The 20,518-nt window shown below is 51.2% G+C and overlaps 4 protein-coding genes across 4 annotated transcripts; 3 read left to right on the forward strand and 1 right to left on the reverse strand.

Moving 5' to 3' along the window:
- Positions 1-80: 80 nt before the first annotated feature.
- Positions 81-4,477, reverse strand: QC763_611200 (uncharacterized protein). Its single transcript, XM_062914944.1, has 3 exons — positions 4,025-4,477; positions 3,780-3,967; positions 81-3,730 (listed from the first exon to the last, which is right to left on the reverse strand). Exons 1-3 carry the CDS (start codon positions 4,163-4,165, stop codon positions 178-180), a joined length of 3,882 nt encoding a protein of 1,293 aa, XP_062762364.1. The 5' UTR covers positions 4,166-4,477; the 3' UTR covers positions 81-177.
- Positions 4,478-4,566: 89 nt separating this feature from the next.
- QC763_611210 (uncharacterized protein) lies at positions 4,567-7,533 on the forward strand. Its single transcript, XM_062914945.1, has 7 exons — positions 4,567-4,790; positions 4,869-4,892; positions 4,960-5,012; positions 5,072-5,134; positions 5,208-6,474; positions 6,544-6,794; positions 6,874-7,533. The coding sequence occupies exons 1-7, from the start codon at positions 4,629-4,631 to the stop codon at positions 7,382-7,384; spliced, it is 2,331 nt and encodes a 776-aa protein (XP_062762365.1). The 5' UTR covers positions 4,567-4,628; the 3' UTR covers positions 7,385-7,533.
- Positions 7,534-8,537: 1,004 nt separating this feature from the next.
- QC763_611220 (uncharacterized protein) lies at positions 8,538-9,999 on the forward strand. Its single transcript, XM_062914946.1, has 4 exons — positions 8,538-9,025; positions 9,088-9,180; positions 9,237-9,477; positions 9,534-9,999. Exons 1-4 carry the CDS (start codon positions 8,929-8,931, stop codon positions 9,805-9,807), a joined length of 705 nt encoding a protein of 234 aa, XP_062762366.1. The 5' UTR covers positions 8,538-8,928; the 3' UTR covers positions 9,808-9,999.
- Positions 10,000-11,393: 1,394 nt separating this feature from the next.
- QC763_611230 (Type I Iterative PKS) lies at positions 11,394-19,659 on the forward strand. The gene is made up of 6 exons (XM_062914947.1): positions 11,394-12,305; positions 12,358-13,359; positions 13,416-13,791; positions 13,848-14,554; positions 14,649-18,534; positions 18,628-19,659. The coding sequence occupies exons 1-6, from the start codon at positions 11,706-11,708 to the stop codon at positions 19,533-19,535; spliced, it is 7,479 nt and encodes a 2,492-aa protein (XP_062762367.1). The 5' UTR covers positions 11,394-11,705; the 3' UTR covers positions 19,536-19,659.
- The last annotated feature ends 859 nt before the right edge of the window (positions 19,660-20,518 follow it).

Below are 20,518 nucleotides of genomic sequence, written 5' to 3' on the forward strand. Positions count from 1 at the left end.
ATGCTTGAAACTACCTTATAGTAGCTGTATATTAACACGCCTAAAGGAATAGCCATTCTAATAACAGTGCATTCAATGTATCTTATACATAATACTTCAGTGATATATCCTTATTATTATTATTCTAAACACTAAAAAATGCCTATGTAAAAAGAAGGCGAGAATTAAAAAGAATTATCAATCCAGGTTCTGAGCTTCACACATTTGCTTATAAATCTCCCCCTTAGCCAAAAGCTTTGCATGTGTCCCTACCTCCACAATCTTTCCTGCGTGGAAGACGCAAATGAGATCCGCGTCTTTGATGGTGCTCAGTCGGTGAGCAACAGCCACGGTAATGCGGTCACCCTCCTTTGCTACTTCGGCAAGGGCCTCTTGGACAATCTTCTCGCTTGTGGAATCAAGCGCACTCGTGGCCTCGTCCAAAAGAAGGATCTTGGGGTTACGAATAAGAGCACGGGCAATAGCAATCCGCTGGCGCTGTCCTCCTGATAGCTGTGTTCCGTTGGACCCAGCCAAAGTCGCAACACCGTCCGGAAGAGAGCAGACAAAGTCCCAGGCGTTCGCAGCGCGAAGCGCCGCTTCAACCCGAGTCGACAAAACAGCATCCTTTTCGGTGGGTATGTCACTTTCGTCGAGCCCCAGAGCAATGTTATCTTGGATTGTTCCCTGGAAGAGAGTTGGCTCTTGCTGGACGAGAGAGACAATGGCGCGATAATGTCGAGGGTTGATTGAGGGGAGAGGATCAGATGCAATGCGGACGGTGCCAGTAGAGGCGTCGTAAAACCGTTCCAAAAGACCAATGATGGTCGACTTGCCGCAACCAGACGCACCAACAACGGCAATGAACTGTCCTTTCTCGATCTTCAGGTCGACGCCACGCAGCACGGTAGTGTCCGGGCGGAGCGGATACGAAAAGCGGACATTGTCGAGCTCAATGGGACCTCCAGACGAAGGCTTCCTGTCTTGATTGTCCGGTGTCTCCTGAACTATTGGCTGGAGTGAAGAGAGCCAAAAGATGTAGTTTGCCGAGTTTTGACCCTTGGTCATGCTTGTTGAGAATGCAAAAAACTGCGAGGCCGCTTGCGCCGACAAAAAGACACCCATAAAGGCCACAAAGAAGTCATACATGGAAATTTCGAGGTCCGAGACAAGCTTGCAGCCGTACCAGAAGCCTAAAGCCATGAAGAGATACTCGATACATTGAGTGAAGGCGAAGCACGTCATGATCAGGGTAAGAGGTTTGACTGATCCAGCGACGGCATGGTCCAGTTCGGCAGTGTACTTTTCGAGAACCTTGTCCTCCAAAGCCAACGACGACACTGTCCGGATGGCATTGATGCTTTCCGAGGCGATGGCAGAACTCTTGGAATGGCGCTTGGAAACCATCTGATCCAGCTTCACATCAAGACGAATCTTGAAGAAGCCAGACAGGGCGAGAGGTGGCATCCCGGCAAGGACAACAACAAGACCCAGCTTCCAAGTGTGTGCGATAGCCAAAATGCTGCAAGCTCCGAGGTTGAGGACTGAGATCAGAATGAGCCCAACGTTTATGCCCATCAGCTCAAAGACGCCTTGGGGGTCTGACTCGACATGGCTGACCAAGGACCCAACCGAATTCTCGGGACGGTCGAAAAACTGGATGTCCTGACGCAATAAGTTGTCAAATACTTGTCGACGGAGCTTCCGGGTCAACGTCTGGGCAATCGTGTTGCAAGCCCAACCGAGGACAAAGTAAACCGCGAGACAACCCCCCGCCATGACAATAAACATGCAAGCAAAGAAGTTGCCGCGGTCAACCATGGCCTGCCCGGTCAAAGTAAAGACGTCCATAACCCGGGCCATGAGAATGGCTTGACCTGGGAAGGCCGCGGCAGCTCCTACACAACCCAAGAAGAGCGCCCCATACATCAGGTTGAGCTCAGGGGTGTACTTGACAAGACGGGTTACTACGGTTAAGAGACCAACGTGCTTATGCTTGTGGAAGTCATCGCGATCCCTTTGCTCGTCCAGCCGCATCCAATCTTGTGTTGGGTATCGGGTCATGGTCTTGGTAAGTTCCATCGGATGACGACTCTCATTGTCCTCGTCGCCTTCATCATGACTGTCCATGTTCCGAGACCCGTCCGTGTCTAAAAGCTTCTGGCCTCCGACAGCCAGATCTTGAGCGCGCACAAGTTTGGCATAGGTCCCATCCTGGGCAATGAGCCCTTCGTGAGTGCCTTGCTCAACAATTTTGCCCTTGGACATCACGATGATTTGGTCTGCTTTTTTGATCGTAGCTAGCTTGTGTGCAATGACCAGCGTGGTGCGGCCCTCGGCGGCCCTGTCGAGCGCCTTCTGAACCGTGCCTTCAGCATGGGGATCTAGAGCCGAAGTGGCTTCATCGAGAAGAAGAACTTTAGGGTGGGAAACCACGCTCCGGGCAATGGCGACCCTCTGCTTCTGTCCTCCACTCAGCAAACCTCCTCGCTGGCCAATATCCGTATTGTAACCTTGAGGGAGCTGCAGGATAAAATCATGAGCAAACGCCAATTTTGCTGCCTCTTCCACACGAGCCATCTGCTCCTCGCGAGAACTCTGCTCGTATGGCGTGCCCACCAGCCCATAGGCGATATTTTCAAAGACAGTTCCTTGGAACAGAACAGGCTCTTGCTGCACCAATCGAATGTTTTTGCGAAGCCAGTGGAGGTTGAGCTGGTCAATGGGCCGGCCGTCGAGCTTGATGGAGCCAGAGAATGGATTGTACCACCGTTCCAAGAGACCGACAATGGTGCTCTTGCCCGAACCGCTGGCACCAACGAGAGCAGTCACCTTTCCTGCCGGGATTGTGAGAGTAAAGTCGTCCAAGACCTTGATCTTGGGCCTCGAGGGGTAGGCAAATGACACGTGCTCCAACTCCACAAGGCCCTCCACGCCATCGGGCTGATCCCCGGATTCGTCAAAGGGATCGATCTTGGAAACGGTGTCGATCAACTTGAAGAGCTGTGCGGCAGCTGTTGAAGCTCTCGAAAAGTCAATGCTGTACGGAGCGAGCATGGTGATAGAGATGGTGGCAATTACGACGGCAAACAAGACGGTAAAGATCTCACCGGCAGCGATGTCGCCGCGTGACAGCATGGCAATACCTTGCCAAAAGGCAAGAGCCATCCCCAAAAAGATGATGCTGTACTCGGCCGACATTAAAATGCCGAGCAGCGGCGAAATCTTGCGTCCCCAGACCCCCGCTTCATCGAGATAGTTGTTGAACCTCTCAACCAGCCGCTCCCTCATGCCAAAGGCGTGAACAGTCTTGGCACTTGCAAGCACGCCCTCGGCAAAAGAGTTTGCCTGTGAGTAAATATCCAAGATCTTGGTCTCGTAGCCGGCGTGAACCATTGCGACAATGGACATGACCAAAATTGTTGCGGGGGCAATGCATAAGCATATAAGCGAAAGCTTCCAGTTGGTAACGAATGCAACGATAAAGGAGGCCATGAATGCAGCCAGCCCCTGGAAGGTGAGTCCTAGCTTCTCCGAAATGCCGCTCTGGATCAGCTTGCCGTTGGATGACGCTTTTGCTGCGATGGAGCCGGCAGACCCAAGGTCGAAGAAGGCCACATCCTGGGAAAGCGCAGCGCGGAGATATGCGCGGCGAATGTTGCGGACGGTGCGGTAACCGGCATAAGTGAACAAGGTGTTGTAAGTGTATGACAAGACGAAGCGGGCGATTCCGAGGTAGACGAAATAAAGACTACAAACGTGTCAGATCAAAGCAAGAGTCATAAAGCCGCAAAACATACGCTAGTTTGGAGACTTCGCCCATGAAAACGTCCCTGTCCGAAGTACCAGAGACATAGTCGGTGATGACTGTCACAAACTGGCCAAAGATCAGGTTCTGCAAAGCCATGCCCACCCCAGAGCAGATTGCCGCAACAGCAGCCACTGCCTGAATGATCTTTTCGACTTTGTCGGCATAGCTGAATATTCTCTGTTCTTAATGTCAGTGTTGGTACAGGAGGCACAGTTTTCTGCATCGATTTCTTACCCAGTATGCACCATTTGATTCCTCCTTTTCCTCCGTGGTTGGCGGGGCAACTTCCTCGGTGGGCCCAGGAGTCGTCAAGGCTTCAGACACACAGTGTATTGAAGGAGTGCTCGGCTTTTCCGTCTCTGCCATCGTCGCCATCTTTGCCGTATGTTTGAGGCAACAAAGCGACGGTTCAGTGATGTAGTAGACGGCGTCATTCAGTCAACAGGAGAAGACGGCGACCTTTGAAGAAAAGAATAGCAGATAAAGGAAATTGCAGCTGCTTGGCGCCAAGGGTAATGCAAGGTGCCAAGGGTTGCAAAGCAGTGGAGCAGAGGTCAAGACTTGGACGACCAGATGCAGTAGGCATAGCCGACAAGCATCTCGAGGGATCGGTAGGCACTCGGCCACTGGATTGTCCGTTGTCCGCACCGAGCTGACGCAACCTATGCGCGAACAGGTCGTCCCGAGTCAGGACGGCAGGGCAGTCCAAGAATGGAAGTCATCCTTGGCACAGCGCATGGCGGTGGATGCGAACTGAGGTCCGTGCCTTTGTCGTGGTCCGCGGTTTCCGCGGGCCAAAAGGGTCGACTGTCCGCCCATTTCAACATCGGCCGCCCGCATGCCTCATGCTCCGTCTCCGATGCTCACGGCAAAACACCCGACAGCTTCCAATATCGCTTCACCTCTGTCCTTGTACGCCCATAGGGCCGCCACTCTCATCGCCATGAACCGCGCAATGGCTTCCCCACCCACCGAAGCCACATCGGTCGTCCCCCGAGCTGTTCGTCTCCCTTCCAACTGACCCCACTTCAGCTTGGCTTTGTTCACATCGATACTGACCTGACCACAAATCATCCAGTGCAATGCATGTCGAGCTCGCAAGGTAGGCGCCTGATGCCAGCCTGTATGTTGCCAATCATTTCCCACGTGGCTAAGTGTTTATTTTGTAGATAGGATGCAATCGCGAATCTCCCTGTGCCCATTGCGTCAGAGCAAAGATCGAGTGAGTAGTCTCCGTTTATTTGTTCTCAAGTTTATCCTCACCTGACTCTTGTTGCGTAGATGTATCTACAATGAAATACGACCCAGGGAGAAGAGGGCTCGCATTCTTTTGAGCCACCAGTAGTATGATTGCCTCAATATTCTATAGTCAGGTTCAAGTAATACTTACCAGACCCCGTTGCTGTAACCTGTCTAGTGAGCAAAAGATCGACCACCTTGACAGTCGCCTGGATGAGATCCTAGATCTTCTGCGACAACTCAAAACTCAGCAACCCACAACTGGCTGCCCAATCCCCGAGATCCAGCTCCGTGCACCATCGCCAGCCAATGTAACCGCTCCAAGAACGCAACCCGCAGCTCTCTCAATACCAGCCACACCATCGTCAGCCGCAACAAGCCCAGACTCATCAACCGCCACCACGCATGTCAGGTCCAGTCATGCTCATGCAAACACCACACCGCCCATGGTTGAGGGCAACTCATCGCTTACCGCACAGACAGAGTTCGCCAGTGAATTCCTGAAAACTGCCGTCCATGATCGGGACTCGCAACCAGAAATGCGCGAGCGCCTCGATGCCCTTCGTGTCCTCGTCGAGGCCATGAAGAAACAACCAGCGGCGGATGAGATGCGGTATCCACATGCTGCACCCGTCAAGACGCTATCCTTGAAAGATTGCAAGTTGCCCCCTATTCAGATTGTTGTTGAGGTTCTCCGGATGACACAGTCCTTTAAGGTTATGTGTCTGGCCTGGGTGTACGAGCTAATACCTCTCACGGGGTTCCTTGACGCATATGTGAGAGAGGACAACGATTTGATCACCCTCATCAATGTCAATGTTGGTCTCCACTTCCTATTTTGGGCGTGCGCACAAGTGGACCAAGAAAAGAAAGACGAATATCTTGGTTACGCGCAGACCTGTGGTAGTACCATCGAAACAGCTTTGGCACATCTGCCGCTGCATCTTCCCGCCAACGATGACACTATCTCTGCGCTCCTGTCGGGATCATTTTATGCCGTGGAGATATCCAAGCCCTCCCTAGCCTGGATTCTGACTTCCAAGGCATCAGAACTGTGCCAGACACTGGGCTATCACCGAGCCAACGACGGCTATGTCCTGTTCAAGTCTGGAGGGGCTACAAATGATATTGATCGATACAAGCGGCACTTGTTGTTTTGGTCCGTCTACATTGTCGACAAGAGCCTGTCTCTCCGGCTTGGACGGTCCTCCAGTATCCAAGACTACGACATTTCCCTCCCATATCCTTCCACAGATAATCCCGGCAATTCCGGCATCACAGGATTTTTTTTACTATGGGTTCTCCTAGCAAAGTTACAGGGCCAGGTGTACGAGTTGCTTTATTGCCCAGAGGCCGCCATTGCGCCAGAAAGCGTCAAGAGAGAAAGGGTTAAGACTCTGCTGGGTCGTTTGGAAGAATTCGAGGCCAAGACGGCAGAGGTGATTGTAAGTGTCTTCTCGCCACTGGTCTGATGGCCTGAATATGAAATCTAATCAGGACGCTACCTACTGCAGCACCAATGGAGTTCGTATTGCCGCGAACATGCCGGCGATGACTTGACTGATTTCTTTCTTGTGTCCGATCACGTACTGCGGCTTAGTCTCCTCACAATGGTGCATCGCGCCCTTCCCAATCCACCAGGATCACCCACCACTTTCTCCACAGAGTGTATAAACGTGGCACGCCAAACGCTAGGACGACACCAAGAGTGTATGGAGTTAATCAAGTCTACAAACTGCGGGTTGTTCAGCACTTATATGCACTGGTACGTAGCTCGGTCATGTTTCTCCACCTATCACAGCAAATACTGAAAAAGGGCTGATTGGTGCTGACGGCTGAAACAGGACGATCCTAATGGCCCCCTTCGTTCCATTCATTGTCCTTTTCTGTCAGGTAATCGAAACAAAAGATAAGGATGATCTTGCCAGACTGCAAGCCTTTGCCACGTCGTTACAGTATGAGTCTTCCGTCACTGAGGCCGTGGAAAGACTCCGTCGTTTATTTCAGGTGCTCGTCAGCGTGGCATCCCATCATGTTCGATCTCCTCCTACCAGCCAGATCGGACAACGTACAGATTTAAGACCCGACCTACCGAAAGATACACACCAGGCCAATCAGGCAGCGTTCGAAGTTGACGCTTATCTCGGAACATTAGGGTTTTCCCAACAAATTGTCTCAGATCAGTGGCCCGAGAGCACAACTGGTCAAGGACAAGAGAATGGCCGAGAAGGAGGAGAGTTTCCCGAGGGACATCGAATGGCTAACCCTATGATGTGGATGGGGAATGAGATGCAGCTGGAGGATTGGTTCTACAATAATGACCAGATAGAAGCGTTGGAATCTCTGTATAATTAACAATTGCCATGTATTAGCATCGGTGTTTCCTATTTTCTCTAGTCGCACTTGCAGAATTCACTTGATGGAGTCCCTGACCCAACAAACAAAAGAACGACATAGACTGATGGAGAGTCTAGTAGAGCTGAAACTGAGGATCTAAAATTTCCCAACATGCCACTCGTAGGTAATATTTAAAAAGCCCAAAGTAACTCATTAGGCTACATGGAGGTGATATGTTAGGCACATGGAGGATTTCAGCAATCATGCCAAGATAGGTTGGCGATCAAACTACATGTAGCACTTATTGCTTCCTGGACACATTGCGGGACTCGGACCCTAAGTGGCGGCTTGGAGAATATTACCACTCTCGTCGAGTATGGTACCGGGCTCTCGTCTGGCAACGTCGAGCACAATCCAAAAGTGCAGGATGACGCTGACTGAAACTCGCCTGTAGCACAAAGAGTTTGTCGCCTTACCGTTGTTGATTAGCCTCATACGTAGAGGATGAAGTATGGTGGGGTCAACACTCCAACTAGGTACCTTAGATAAAAATAACGTCCGCGTTCAAGATATGTTTATCAACTCCCTTGCTGAACTTTTAATATCCTTGAAGGCCAAGTAAGAATCATCCCCTACCTATCGGCTTAACATATTGTTCGCGACTATATTTCTTGCTTATTTCCCTGAAGCTGGCTTCCGCAATTTCCGTTCAACTGCAAGCGATCGGGTCGTCTGGAGCCAAGTCACTCTAAGCTGAGCCAACTAGTGCTGACTTGATTGCGAGTTTGCACTAGGTTTTGTGGTGACATCCTGTAATCGAATAGCCAATCCGGACTTTTCAAAGATTAAATGTTGACGGCACTGGCCAATAAACAAAGTTACTGGTGGAAGATTCTCCCTATTGTATAGTAGCCAAGAATGCTTTGCGCCTTGATGCACTTTACTTTTATCACACGTCCAGCTCGGCATTCCCTGCTGCCACTTTGAACTTGACGTCAAACGGCAGTTGAAGCCCTGCCCCGTGCTTTATTGGGACAAGTGTTACGCCGGGAACGACACGGGGTAGTAGAGGACTCGTCCCGCTCCAATCGGGAATTTGAAACACTACCGGGACTGTTTCTCTCATCCTTTTTCAGCATCCACGCTGATCCCTATCCCGTGTCGGCTCCATCGCACGGGATAGGACTTGTGCCACATGACACTTGTGGTATCCAAAAAAGGTCTTGTTTGGTCTAATGAGGCTATTTAGGCGGTTTATGATGGAGAAACTTGATTCGTTCGCAACGCAATGCTTCTTCCCCAGGTTTTCGTGGACCCGGAGAATGCACCCCGCAGTCGGTAGATGTGCTTGATCTGGAGACTAAAGAACCGCGAGATGAAGCCAAGATCTCAGCCTTGAATCACAAAGCGTAGGATATTCAACAGGTTCAGTCGTGACAGGAGACGGTCGATGGACATATATTTAGAGGGCAGACGCGTCCCTAATAAATGACATACCGTTGACATCCCATCACCCCATCAGTCCCCAACTTCCTCTGCCCTCCAAGTCGGAACCGCTTGTCATGAAGCTCTCGTCGTTCACCATCTTGGCTGGCCTCGCGGCCCAAGCCCAGGCCCACTACATTTTCAACATACTGATTGTGAACGGCCAGCGCATCGGTATGACAATTCATGATTAACCCTTCTTGCAGTTGGGGTTATACTAACAAAAGAATGGAAAGGTGGCGAGTACACATACGTTCGACGCAATTCTAACAGCTACAATCCGGCCTTTCCCGACATCCTTACCTCTGATGAATTACGGTGCAACCGCGGTAAGCCTAACAGATGAAAACATGTGGAATATTCAAGAATCTAAGTCTCAATTTAGGCGCCAAGCCTGGCGGCAACGTACAGACATACGAGGTCAAGGCTGGTGATAAGATCGGCTTCAAGGTCTTCAACAACGAGTTTATTGAACACCCCGGACCGGGGTTTATCTACATGTCCAAAGCCCCTGGCAGTGTCGCTACGTACGATGGTTCCGGCGAGTGGTTCAAGGTCTACGAGACCGGTCTTTGCCGCGGCGGAGGAAATGTGGACACGAACTGGTGCTCGTGGCAGAAGGACAGGTGAGTTCCCAGTCAGACCCTGACCCCTTGTTAGCAAATCTCACACTACATGTCAGGCTTGAATTCACTATCCCGCCCAAGACCCCCCCTGGAGAGTATCTCGTCCGCATCGAGCACATTGGTCTACACGAGGGTCACGTACGCCGCGCTCAGTTCTACATTACCTGCGCACAGTTGAAGATCACCGGGCCCGGTGGTGGCAACCCCTCGCCTCTTGTCCGCATCCCCGGTATCTACAATGCCAATGACCCCGGCATTGCTTACAACAAGTGGACCAACAACCCCGCCGCTTATCGCATGCCTGGTCCCGCTGTCTGGAACGGAAACTGAGCAGGTGAAGCACAGGATGACAGACTACCTGAGGTATGAGGAAGGCTTGTAGCCTTCCGATGTCTGTCTGTGTTCAGATTAGTAGATGCCTGCCTTAGTGTGGCATTTTGCCCCCTAAATAAAATGTCACACGTATCTCCAGGACCCGTTGTCATTCTGTGTTGAAGATGTCGGTCACTGTCAAAGAAATCCAAGAAAATCACCTTGCTTTGCAAGTCCCACCCAGTCATATTTCACGACGTTACATAATTTCGGGTTTCCTTTTTCGATCCATTCAGCATTTTACAGGGCCATCGAACAACACATGCATACGGAAGCAACCCCCCACTTGGGACCTCGTAGCCCACAGTTCTTATGGAGAGTGACGAATGAAACATCTATCCACTGCCGCGCGGGGTATTCATGTACAACCCCCCGTTGGCAGAAACTGGAAATCTTCAACAACAATGGAACTGCATGCACACTTGCGCAGGCAATCGCAACATCTCATTGCCTGGGCAAATCTTGACCGCTACTTTGAGGTCACATAATGCATTAACCCCGTTTCAAGCACCCAACTCAATATATGACTTGGGTGATCATGAAATCAACATATCGGCGTTTGGATGGAATATCCGATTGGTGTAAGCCTGCGCAAAACGATACCTCCCCCCTCCCCCTGCCTTCCACTTCCGTATGGTTCTCATCTGTCTTCGCCATGTCACTTGGTCTAGTTTATATTAATGTGAAAGGTTTGACGAAGCACCCTCCCCACGAAATAATTGGCGCAGCAAAAGTACTAAACTTAACCTATACCATATTATTGACCCTGCCTTAAATGCAGATTAATAGACCTTTTAGATATCTTTAAGGGACCATAATTATCTTCGAAGGTCTATAAACTATCTTTCAACGCCTATGAATTATCTTTAAACGCCTATGAACTATCTTTAAACGCCTAACAACCGTTTTACATGGCATGGGTCGCAATTGACCCCGGATCATTAAGACGGAGTTGGTGAGGTCTTTCTGGCCTGAATATCCTACCTTACGGTTCAACCATGGCGAGTCGCCATGACAATTACAGCAGTTGCCGCCGCTACCGACGTCAAGAAGTTATGGTAGGAAACTGCCTGCAAGGTTAAACTTGCGGGCCGTTAACTGCTCGAGCCGCCGCCAATAGGAATACATGCACACGCTCGGCTTCCAGGTTCGGTCCCATTCTCTCGGGTCAAGCCACATTTTGATCGTGACTGAGTGCAATTCATCAATCTATGATCCAGGAGGGGCAACCTGGCCAGCCAATTCAAATACTAGCTGATATTTCAATGCAGCTCTTGCTTGGATAGGCTTCTATGGTGCCTCCTTCCCATAATGCACCCGCTGTGGGCGGCATCTTTGGGTAAACTTGGGATGGTGGGGGTGCAGCCCATGCAGCTGCTGCAACTGTCCGGGTACTTGCTTCCGTGGCCAGCTGAGGTGTCTGAAATTAAAGGAGCACACCGGGTATCCGGTGTCATGTGCATGTTCCAGGACAGAGATTCCATGAAACCGTACGTGCATATAGGTGCGTATTACCTATACGACATTCAGTTAGATCCTGGCCAGCAGGTCACTGCAACACCACTTAAGTCAGGGATTTCAAGGTAGACAGGTAGATATGGTGGAGGAAGGGTGATGAGATTTGCTGTTCGTTCCTTCCCATCTGCCCGATTAGTCTCGCTGCTCACATAGCTGCGTGTTGATACCGACTTTTTCTCAACTCCGCCAGTTGGTGCTGCCAGCTCTGGTGGGCTTGCTTGCCTGTAAACTGCTGTCTATCTGTATATCAAGTCTCTCTGTTCTCGCTTTTGTTGTGGCGGACCTTTATCTTTCCCAAACCGTACTATTGGACACCGATTACCACAAGTTTTCTTACAATGGCCCAGCAACAAATCTTTCTACTCGGTCCTCAAGTGACCAATTGGACACGAGAGGCCCTGGCGGAACTACAACAAAACCTCCTGAAAAATCCCACCCTCGACTTCATCACTCAAGCCCTGTTAACCTTGCCCTCCCTCTCGTCTATACTCGGACAACAGCTCGGGCTAGACTTTCACCCTGGCCGGATTTTCCATCTTCTCGCCGACTTTGCCCAAGGCGGGCAGCTTCTCTTAAACACCAATGATGATTGGCGGCACAACACTTTGCTGGCCCCATTGACAATCGTGTCTCAAGCCGTAGACCTCGCCGTTCAGTTTGGAGGTCTTCCTAGAAACAAACTACCCTTAACACTGCATCAGCAAGTTCAGGGCTTCTGCATTGGCTGGCTGTCGGCATCATCTCTTGCTAGTGCGTCAACTTGGGATGACTTCAAGCATAATATTTCCGCTGCCTTGCGACTTGGGGCCTGTATTGGCGCAGCAGTGGACGCCGATTCCAGTCAGTGCCCTTCTGATCACGCAAGGGCTATTTGTGTGCGCCTGAGGAACCAGAGTGATAGGGTGTTTCTGGAGACACTGCTGGACCAGATACCGGATGCAAGTCATTCAACCTTTTTTGGCTGGCCTCTATAAGCTAACATATTGCTAGGCCTACATTTCTTGTTTTTTGGATGAGGGCGTTCTCACCGTGACGGTGCCAAACAGCAAGCGACTTTGGTTGGAAGGACAGCTGCAGAGAGCTAGCCTGCCGTGGACCGATATTGGGCTTCATGGCCATTACCATCACCTACGGCATGAGGAGAGAGCCCAAACCCTCAAAAGAATCTGTGCCTCTATTGGGGAACTTCAGCTTCCCGCCGCCGCGGCCTTGCAAACACCATTGAGATCAACCGCTGATGCCAACATCGTCCCGCCGAACGCGACATCACTTCACGATATTGCCATCGATCTCACGCTGTGCAAACGAGCCCACTGGTTACAAACTCTGCGCAACTGTGCCGAGAAAGCCGACAACTTCGTCTTCATACCTATTGGTTCCCATACTGGAGGCCTTGTTCCGCGTTCGATTACCCATCCTCGCCCCTCACCCAGCACCTCGATGCCAGAGGACGAGATCGCAATTATCGGCATGTCTGCTCGCTTCCCTGGCTCAGACTCCCTATTAGACTTTTGGAACCTTTTGGTCTCAGGGAAGACTGCGTTTGGACCTCTTCCAGTGTCCCGTTTTGATCCGACATATCCCAGCATTGCCTCACGTCTGGCCGAAGCCAAATACCAGGGGAACTTTCTCAGGGATGAGGTTGTCAAGGGCTTCGACCACCGGTTCTTTGATATTGCTGGGCGAGCAGCTAAACACATAGATCCCCAGCAAAGGCTTGTCCTTGAGGTTGCATATGAGGCTCTAGCTACCGCAGGATATCACCATATCGAGACCCACCAGCAAAAGGAAGTGGGTGTATACATGGGCGTTGGTGAGGTTGAATATCAACATAATCTTGCCGGACACCAAGCAACTCCTTTCACTGCGGTGGGTTTGTTGAGAAGCTTCATCAGTGGGAGAGTTAGCCATTTCTTTGGCTGGAATGGGCCTGTGGTTACAGTTGATACTGCTTGTTCCTCAAGCGCTGTGGCTATACACACAGCTTCGAAGGTAAGGCCCCAGATTTGGCCCATTGTTCATTGGACGTGACTGACATGGACTGCTAGGCTCTTTTGACAGGCGAGTGCGAACTTGCCTTGGCGGGCGGTGTGAACATCATCACCAGCCCCGAGTTGCACCAAGCTCTTGCCGCAGGCTCTTTTCTCAACCCCCACGGAGCAAGCCATGCATTTGATAGCTCTGCCGCAGGGTACTGTCGAGGAGAAGGGGCAGGTATATTGGTGCTGAAGCCCTTGTCCAAAGCTGTTGCGGACGGTGACGCAATTTTAGGAGTCATCGGGGCTTCCGCCATCAACCAAAACTCCAATTGCAGTCCAATCACTGTCCCAGAGTCGTCATCACAATGCTCACTATACAAGAAAATTCTGCAAACAGCAGGAGTGAGCCCGGGAGAAGTTACCTACGTTGAAGCACATGGAACTGGTGAGTGCCCCTCTTGTGCTGACATTGCTGGGACCACATCACTGATGCCATCATAGGCACACAAGTCGGGGACCCTAAGGAGTATGAGAGCATAAGAATGGCTCTCTGTGGTCCCTTTCGCACCGAGCACCTGTTTGTCGGCTCCGCCAAAGACAGTATCGGGCACTGCGAGGCTGCATCAGGCGTGGCCGGCGTCATAAAGACCCTTCTCATGATGCACCACAAGACCATTCCCCCGCAGGCTGGGTTTGACACTCTCAATCCTCGCATTACCACAACCCCAGCAGATAAGATAATCATCCCCAAAGTTGCCCAGCCCTGGAGCCCAGTCCACCGACGAGTCGCACTTGTGAACAATTACGGCGCTGCAGGTTCTAATGCTGCTATTCTTGTCAGGGAATATGAGGAACCAGCTTCCCAGCCTGTGCTGTCGGCTCCGACATCCTACCCAATACTTCTCGCGGCGAAGTCACCCAATCATTTGCAGTTCATGATTGCTGCGCTGAGGTCCTGGACACCACTCCCCGCATCATTTGGGGACATTGCCTACAACATTAACAAGTCCCAGAATCCCCAGTTCCCTCACCGACTGGCCCTTACAGCCAGGAGTCACGATGATATGGTTGCCTGTCTTGAGAAGACGGCAGCGTCCATGCCCACCACTCAGCTACCAGTAGTGCTTGCATTCGGTGGCCAAACAGGGCAGAGTGTTTCGATTTCACAACGTCTCTACAATTCATGCCCTGTGTTGCGCAGACACCTTGTGAGTGGCGCTCTTTGTTTACATACCCCTGAATTCACCCCTATCCTACCCCGAGTCTTGGATTGTTTCCACATGGCGCTAACAAAAGCTCTAGGACCACTGCAATGATGTCTGTGTTGCTCTTGCCCTTCCGGCAATTGTGCCAAACATTTTCACGTCCTCCGAATCGGTTCCGGATTTGCATGACATTGTTCGTCAGCACTGTCAATTGCTGGCTTTGCAAGTTTCTACGGCCCGTTGTTGGCTGGAATCCGGGCTGGAGACATCCGACATCACACTTGTTGGTCACAGTTTTGGCCAAATATCCGCCCTGGTTGTTGGAGGTTCCTTGACAGTCGAAGATGGGTTCCGGTTTGTTGCCGGTCGCGCAAGCCTGATTCGCGATCACTGGTCGGAACCCGGATGCATGCTTTCTCTTGAGTGTCTTGAGCCTCAAGCCAGGGAAGTCAGAGACGCGGTCAACAAGAATCTACAACAAACCGGCAGTAGGGTTGAAATTGCATGCTACAATGGCCCGACAAGCTTTGTCCTCTCTGGCCACCAAGAGGCTATCGCCCAGGCGAAATACGTTTGTCAACAGCAGCAGATCAAGTGCCTGCAGCTGGCAAGTACTCATGCCTATCATTCACACATGACTGAGTCAATTCTCGCGAAGCTCACCGAGATGGCTCGTCGTCTTGTTGTCAAATCACCGAGTCTGAAAATCGAGACTTGCACCCGCAAGACTTCGGATTGGCAGTTCACAGCTGAGAGTTTGGTACAGCACACCAGAGATCCGGTTTTCTTCGCGGATGCCATCGCTCGCATCACTGCATCATACCCCCAGGGAGCCATCTGGCTCGAGGCAGGCACCTCGTCACCAGTCATCCCCATGATCAAACCGGTCAAGCGCAATAACAACAAGACAGGAGGCAAATCGCCAGACATTTACTTACCCGCTGGCCTCCGCAACGATGATGCGATGATCAACATTGGTGTGACCACATCCCAGCTTTGGCAAGCTGGATGCAGTGTGCGGTATTGGCCGTTCCTCCAGCATGGTCCTCAGAATCGACACGCCTTTGTTCCGGTTCCTCCATATCAATTCGACAGGACACAGCATTGGATTGACTACAAACCAAGGGGGTCGGAGGAAGCCGGTAAAACAGCGAAACGAGATGCCGCTTCTGCAGATCTCATCACCCTGGTTGAAGCTGGAAACAAGAAGCACGTCTTCCAGGTCAACACCACTGCCGACTTTTACCAGCTCGCAGCAAATGGACACGCCGTTACTGGACATGGCTTGTGTCCCGCCTCAGTTTACCTGGAGCTCGGCGCCAAATGCGTTGAAATAGCTGCCGACATGCCTCTAGGCGACCTGATGATGCCTCATTTCGAGGCTTTGGCGATGTCATCCCCGCTTGGGATTGCGACGAGCCACACGAAGACAACCGTATCTCTGCATCAGAATGACATCAAGTCATGGTCGTTCAGCATCTCCAGCCTGAATGCTGAAGGCACTTCGACAGAGCATACACGAGGCCGCATAGCATTGCCATCTGGGGGCGCAGATGCTCAGCTCTCATCTATGAGTAAATTGTTTCGACGATCTCGTGTCGATCGTCTAAATAGCCTGGAGACGTCCAGCAAGGTGGCAGGTCCGATGGTCTACCAGTTGTTTTCGAGTGTGGTCGAATATGCCCCCTACTATCAGGGCGTCAAATCCTTGACGGCCCATGGCGACGAGGCTGTGGGGTTAGTCGGTATTCCTACTATTTCGGAATCTCCAGATGGTTTCAGGTTGCCAAAGGGTATTTGTGACCCCGTCACCCTGGACAACTTTCTTCAGGTGGCGGGTATTCACGTTAACTGTCTTCGTCCCAGGGACGCTGGGCAAGTCTTCATGTGCACTGCTATCGAGGAAATAATCATCTCACCAGCTTACAGACAATCATCGATCAGCTGGAAGGTATATACCCGTTATGATACGGAACCAGATTCTCGCTCGATAATAAACGACATTCTGGTCTACGATGGAACCTCCAATGAACTGGTTGTCGCCATCATCGGGGCTACTTTCAGGGCAGTTTCCCTCAAGTCGTTGGAACGCACCCTAGGGCGACTGAATGGCGCTTCACGTTCCTTCCCCTTGACTACACAACCCCATCAATCATCGCCAACCGAGCCGACCCCGCCTATGGAAGCCACCTTTACACCCATCACCAAGACGAATCCCGACCAGACTCCTCAAGTAACAAAAGACTCCAAGGCCCAGTCATCAGTGGATCATGACATCAGGAGGGTGCTCAGCAACATCATTGAGACGCCGGTCGACGAAATTAAATCCACGAGTACTCTTTCTGAACTTGGGGTCGATTCTTTACTGGCTGGTGACGTGTTGGCTGAGATCTCTAATATGTTTGGAGTCAAAGTCTCACAGCCTGAGCTGTTGGCATGTTCCGACGTCGCAGCTCTCGTCGGCCTCGTGGGGAAACAGTCGACGGAACCAACATTTTCCCAATCAGCACCCAAAGTGTTCAGAAATGACAGTTTTGAGACAACGGGATCGGATCCTTTGACTAGTTCAGATCTATTCGACTCGGAGATTGACTCGAATGATTCATCTTGCCCTACTGATTTCACTGACGAAGATATCGCCACGAGCTCCGAGTCTGGCCACTGCAAGAAGAGTGGTTTAGAGGATCTCGGGGGCGTCGCTGGTGTCTCGTTTTGTGAGGCTGCAGCCAATTACACACGACATGCTTCCGCCACTCGCTTCTCGAACTTTTGCATGGACGTCTACCCAGTTCAGTCCCGACTCGTCACACAATACGTCCTGTCCGCCTTTGGTAATATGGGCTGCCATTTAAGCCTCATCAAGCCAGGATCAGAGGTTCCATTCATCGGTTCCTTCGATCCTAAACACAGCAAGCTCGTCAGGCAGCTGTATGAAATCTTGCAAGACTCGAAGCTGATCTCTGTTGATGACCTGGGTAAATTTTGGCGGACAAACACACCTCTCGAGACGACTTCCGCCGTTGACCTCCAAGCCACCATACTCTCTCGGTTTCCGCAGCACACCTCCGAAGCCAAGCTTTTAGATGCTACAGCCTCCCGGCTTTCGGCGTGCTTGACGGGCGCGGCCGATCCAATCGACATCTTGTTCGGTACATCTTCCGCCCGGGGGTTACTTGAAGACGTCTACCTCAACGCCCCCATGTTCAGAACAGGTACCTTGGTTCTGGTTGATTATCTGTCTTCCCTTGTACGAATGAGCACTCGAAAAACTATCCGTATTCTGGAGATCGGGGCGGGAACAGGCGGCACAACACGACCTCTGTTACATGCCCTGAGCCAGATTGAGAGACCCGACATGACAGTCCAATACACCTTCACCGACCTGTCCCCATCCCTTGTTGCAGCAGCAAAGAGAAGGTTTGCATCTCTGATGGCCTCTAGTGCTCGGGGAAATGGGGTGGAAATCGAGATGCAGTTCACCACGCTGGACATTGAATCCCCAGACACAAAGCGGGACAAGCACTACGATATTGTCCTGTCGACAAACTGCATACATGCCACTGAAAACCTCAGCATCTCGGCCAGTCATATTCGAGCGCTGTTGGATCCAGTTAAAGGGGGCTTGCTATGCTTGGTAGAGCTGACGAGGAATCTTTACTGGTTCGATCTCGTTTTTGGGCTATTGGAGGGATGGTGGAGATTCAACGATGGACGGACCCATGCCCTGGCCGATGAGCTGACCTGGGAAAGGAGTCTAAAGCAGGCTGGCTTTGCGTCTGTGGAATGGAGCGATAATGGGACACAAGAGGGAAAGATTTTGAGAGTCATCACTGCCCATGCCTTATCCGAGCGAGAGCCCAATATCGGAGAGCAAACGAGGATGGAGACGATGCGCTTCAAGAGTATCGGCGGTGTCGACTTGATGGCAGACATATATTACCCAGATACACTATCTGATATTTCAGCGGCGCCTCGTCCCATAGGTATGTCCTCAAGCTTGTGCTTAAGAAATGCAGAAGCCCTCTCAAAAAGGGTAATAAAGTTTGAAAAAAGATGGTAGCTAACTGGAGTTGTAGCTTTGATGATTCATGGCGGGGGCCACATCATGCTCTCACGAGCCGACATTCGACCTTGTCAAACTGAACTTCTTCTCTCCAAAGGGTTCCTTCCGGTCAGCATTGACTACCGCCTTTGTCCCGAAACGACTCTCCAAGAAGGCCCAATGTGTGATACCGTCTCCGCCCTCTCATGGGTGAGGAATACCCTTCCCTCTCTTCCTCTGGCGAGATCCGATATTCGGGTCGATGGTGAGAAGGTCGTCGCGATTGGCTGGAGCACCGGTGGCCACTTGGCTATGAGTCTGTCGTGGAAATCGGCCGAGTTTGATGTTAGACCACCAGAGGCCATTCTCGCCGTTTATTCTCCTTCGGACTACAAGGACCCCTTCTGGACTCAACCAAACATTCCGGAAGGGTCAGAGTCGATGTTCCCTATCGCGGCTGACTCCGTCTTTATGACACTTGACCAACCCATCACGGCATACAATCCACCATTTTCAGCCAAGGCGGTGGGTGGCTGGATGTCAGTCGTTGATCCACGCTCCAGGTTGGCATTGTACATGAATCATCATGGCAAAACACTCGAGGTTCTTCTGCGTGGAGTTTCTGCGATCAATGGAAAAAGAGAGGTGTCTGAGGAGGAGGTTACGGCGGTGTCTCCATTGGCCCAGGTGCAACAAAATCGGTACAGAACACCGACCTTTATCGTTCACCCTCGGCTAGATGACTTGATACCATGGCAGCAAGCCCAACGGATGCACCAGGCTCTCAAAGAACGAGGTGTTGATGCTGAGTTGAGAATTGTTGACGAGGGAGCAAAGCACTTGTTTGATGTCGGTAAAGGATGGGAAAGGAGGCATCCGCAGGGCTCTAAGGTGGTGCGAGAGGGATTTGAGTTTCTAGTGAAGTATGTTGATGGGGTTTGAGGGAGGAAGTCTGGGAAATGCGCTGTGTAAAACCATCACAGCATAACTACCTACCTATATCGGGCATCAAAGCACATCTACCACTTGAGCTGCTAAATCAATGTGTTTTCTCCAGCAAATGCACTACGTGTACTAGTGATAACTATGAAGGAGTGTTTTTGCCCTAAAGGGTACCTACCACGCTGTAGACAAAACACCCAGCACTGCATAAGTTGTAAACCATGCATCCAAAGATAGTCCATAGGCCTTAAAAAATAGTTAATAGGTAGAAAAAGAATATTAAGAGGCTATCTGATATTTAAAAAGGTGTTAATTTGTGTATAACTAACTTGCAGTACCAATTATTCTGTCCGCCACATGCCTACAAACCAAGGCTTGTATCTTGTAAAGCCGACTATCTCCACCCACGGCCCAACGAGTTTCCGAGAGTACCCCATAGTTCTCCGATGTGAGCCGCTTACGTACAGTACACGTCTGACAAAGCGTCCTCGTTACTGGCGAAATATGGGAAGCTAAGTTAAAGTTTGAAGCTATTCCCAGACCATGAATGGGTGGACCAGTTGCCATGACGCGAATGCGGGGCAAGCTATTAAAACCCCTGCCAGCAACGGCCTTGGCATCGAAAGGTCCCGCCTCCATCTGTTCTCCCGTCCCGCGAAGAGCTCCCATCGACAACGTAGCGGAATGGCGTGAATGGCTATCCTGATATGCAAAGACGGACAAGAGAGCCAATATGGAAGCTCAACAGCATTTCCGTCCTACATCCGAACCCCGAGCACGAGGCACCCCACCAATCAGCATCATTGCATCTCATCAAGGCCGTTGATGGGCACCTCTCTGGCGACCAAAGCTCCCCGGGCAGCACAGGGCAACGACACCCGTGGCAAGCCCCGATGGAAAGCTGCACCCTCTTTTGGGCTTACATACCGATGTAAGGGACCCCTTCTTCGTAGGTGGGTAGCAGTAGATTGCCACAGCATTCA

Source organism: Podospora pseudopauciseta, chromosome 6 (genome assembly GCF_035222475.1).
Source record: "Podospora pseudopauciseta strain CBS 411.78 chromosome 6, whole genome shotgun sequence".
Taxonomy (NCBI): domain Eukaryota; kingdom Fungi; phylum Ascomycota; class Sordariomycetes; order Sordariales; family Podosporaceae; genus Podospora; species Podospora pseudopauciseta.

What these genes read in the sequence shown, in the direction of transcription:
- QC763_611200 (XM_062914944.1), bottom strand. Translation starts at nt 4,165, where the DNA reads ATGGCGACGATGGCAGAGACGGAAAAGCCGAGCACTCCTTCAATACAC. An exon ending in AATCAAATGGTGCATACTGG is followed by an intron (nt 3,968 to 4,024) that starts GTAAGAAATCGA and finishes CATTAAGAACAG; the next exon opens with AGAATATTCAGCTATGCCGA. An exon ending in GGCGAAGTCTCCAAACTAGC is followed by an intron (nt 3,731 to 3,779) that starts GTATGTTTTGCG and finishes ACACGTTTGTAG; the next exon opens with TCTTTATTTCGTCTACCTCG.
- QC763_611210 (XM_062914945.1), top strand. Translation starts at nt 4,629, where the DNA reads ATGCCTCATGCTCCGTCTCCGATGCTCACGGCAAAACACCCGACAGCT. An exon ending in ATGCATGTCGAGCTCGCAAG is followed by an intron (nt 4,893 to 4,959) that starts GTAGGCGCCTGA and finishes TTTATTTTGTAG; the next exon opens with ATAGGATGCAATCGCGAATC. An exon ending in CCAAGACGGCAGAGGTGATT is followed by an intron (nt 6,475 to 6,543) that starts GTAAGTGTCTTC and finishes TACCTACTGCAG; the next exon opens with CACCAATGGAGTTCGTATTG.
- QC763_611220 (XM_062914946.1), top strand. Translation starts at nt 8,929, where the DNA reads ATGAAGCTCTCGTCGTTCACCATCTTGGCTGGCCTCGCGGCCCAAGCC. An exon ending in TGTGAACGGCCAGCGCATCG is followed by an intron (nt 9,026 to 9,087) that starts GTATGACAATTC and finishes AAGAATGGAAAG; the next exon opens with GTGGCGAGTACACATACGTT. An exon ending in TGCTCGTGGCAGAAGGACAG is followed by an intron (nt 9,478 to 9,533) that starts GTGAGTTCCCAG and finishes ACTACATGTCAG; the next exon opens with GCTTGAATTCACTATCCCGC.
- QC763_611230 (XM_062914947.1), top strand. Translation starts at nt 11,706, where the DNA reads ATGGCCCAGCAACAAATCTTTCTACTCGGTCCTCAAGTGACCAATTGG. An exon ending in TGCTGGACCAGATACCGGAT is followed by an intron (nt 12,306 to 12,357) that starts GCAAGTCATTCA and finishes ACATATTGCTAG; the next exon opens with GCCTACATTTCTTGTTTTTT. An exon ending in AGCGGCGCCTCGTCCCATAG is followed by an intron (nt 18,535 to 18,627) that starts GTATGTCCTCAA and finishes CTGGAGTTGTAG; the next exon opens with CTTTGATGATTCATGGCGGG.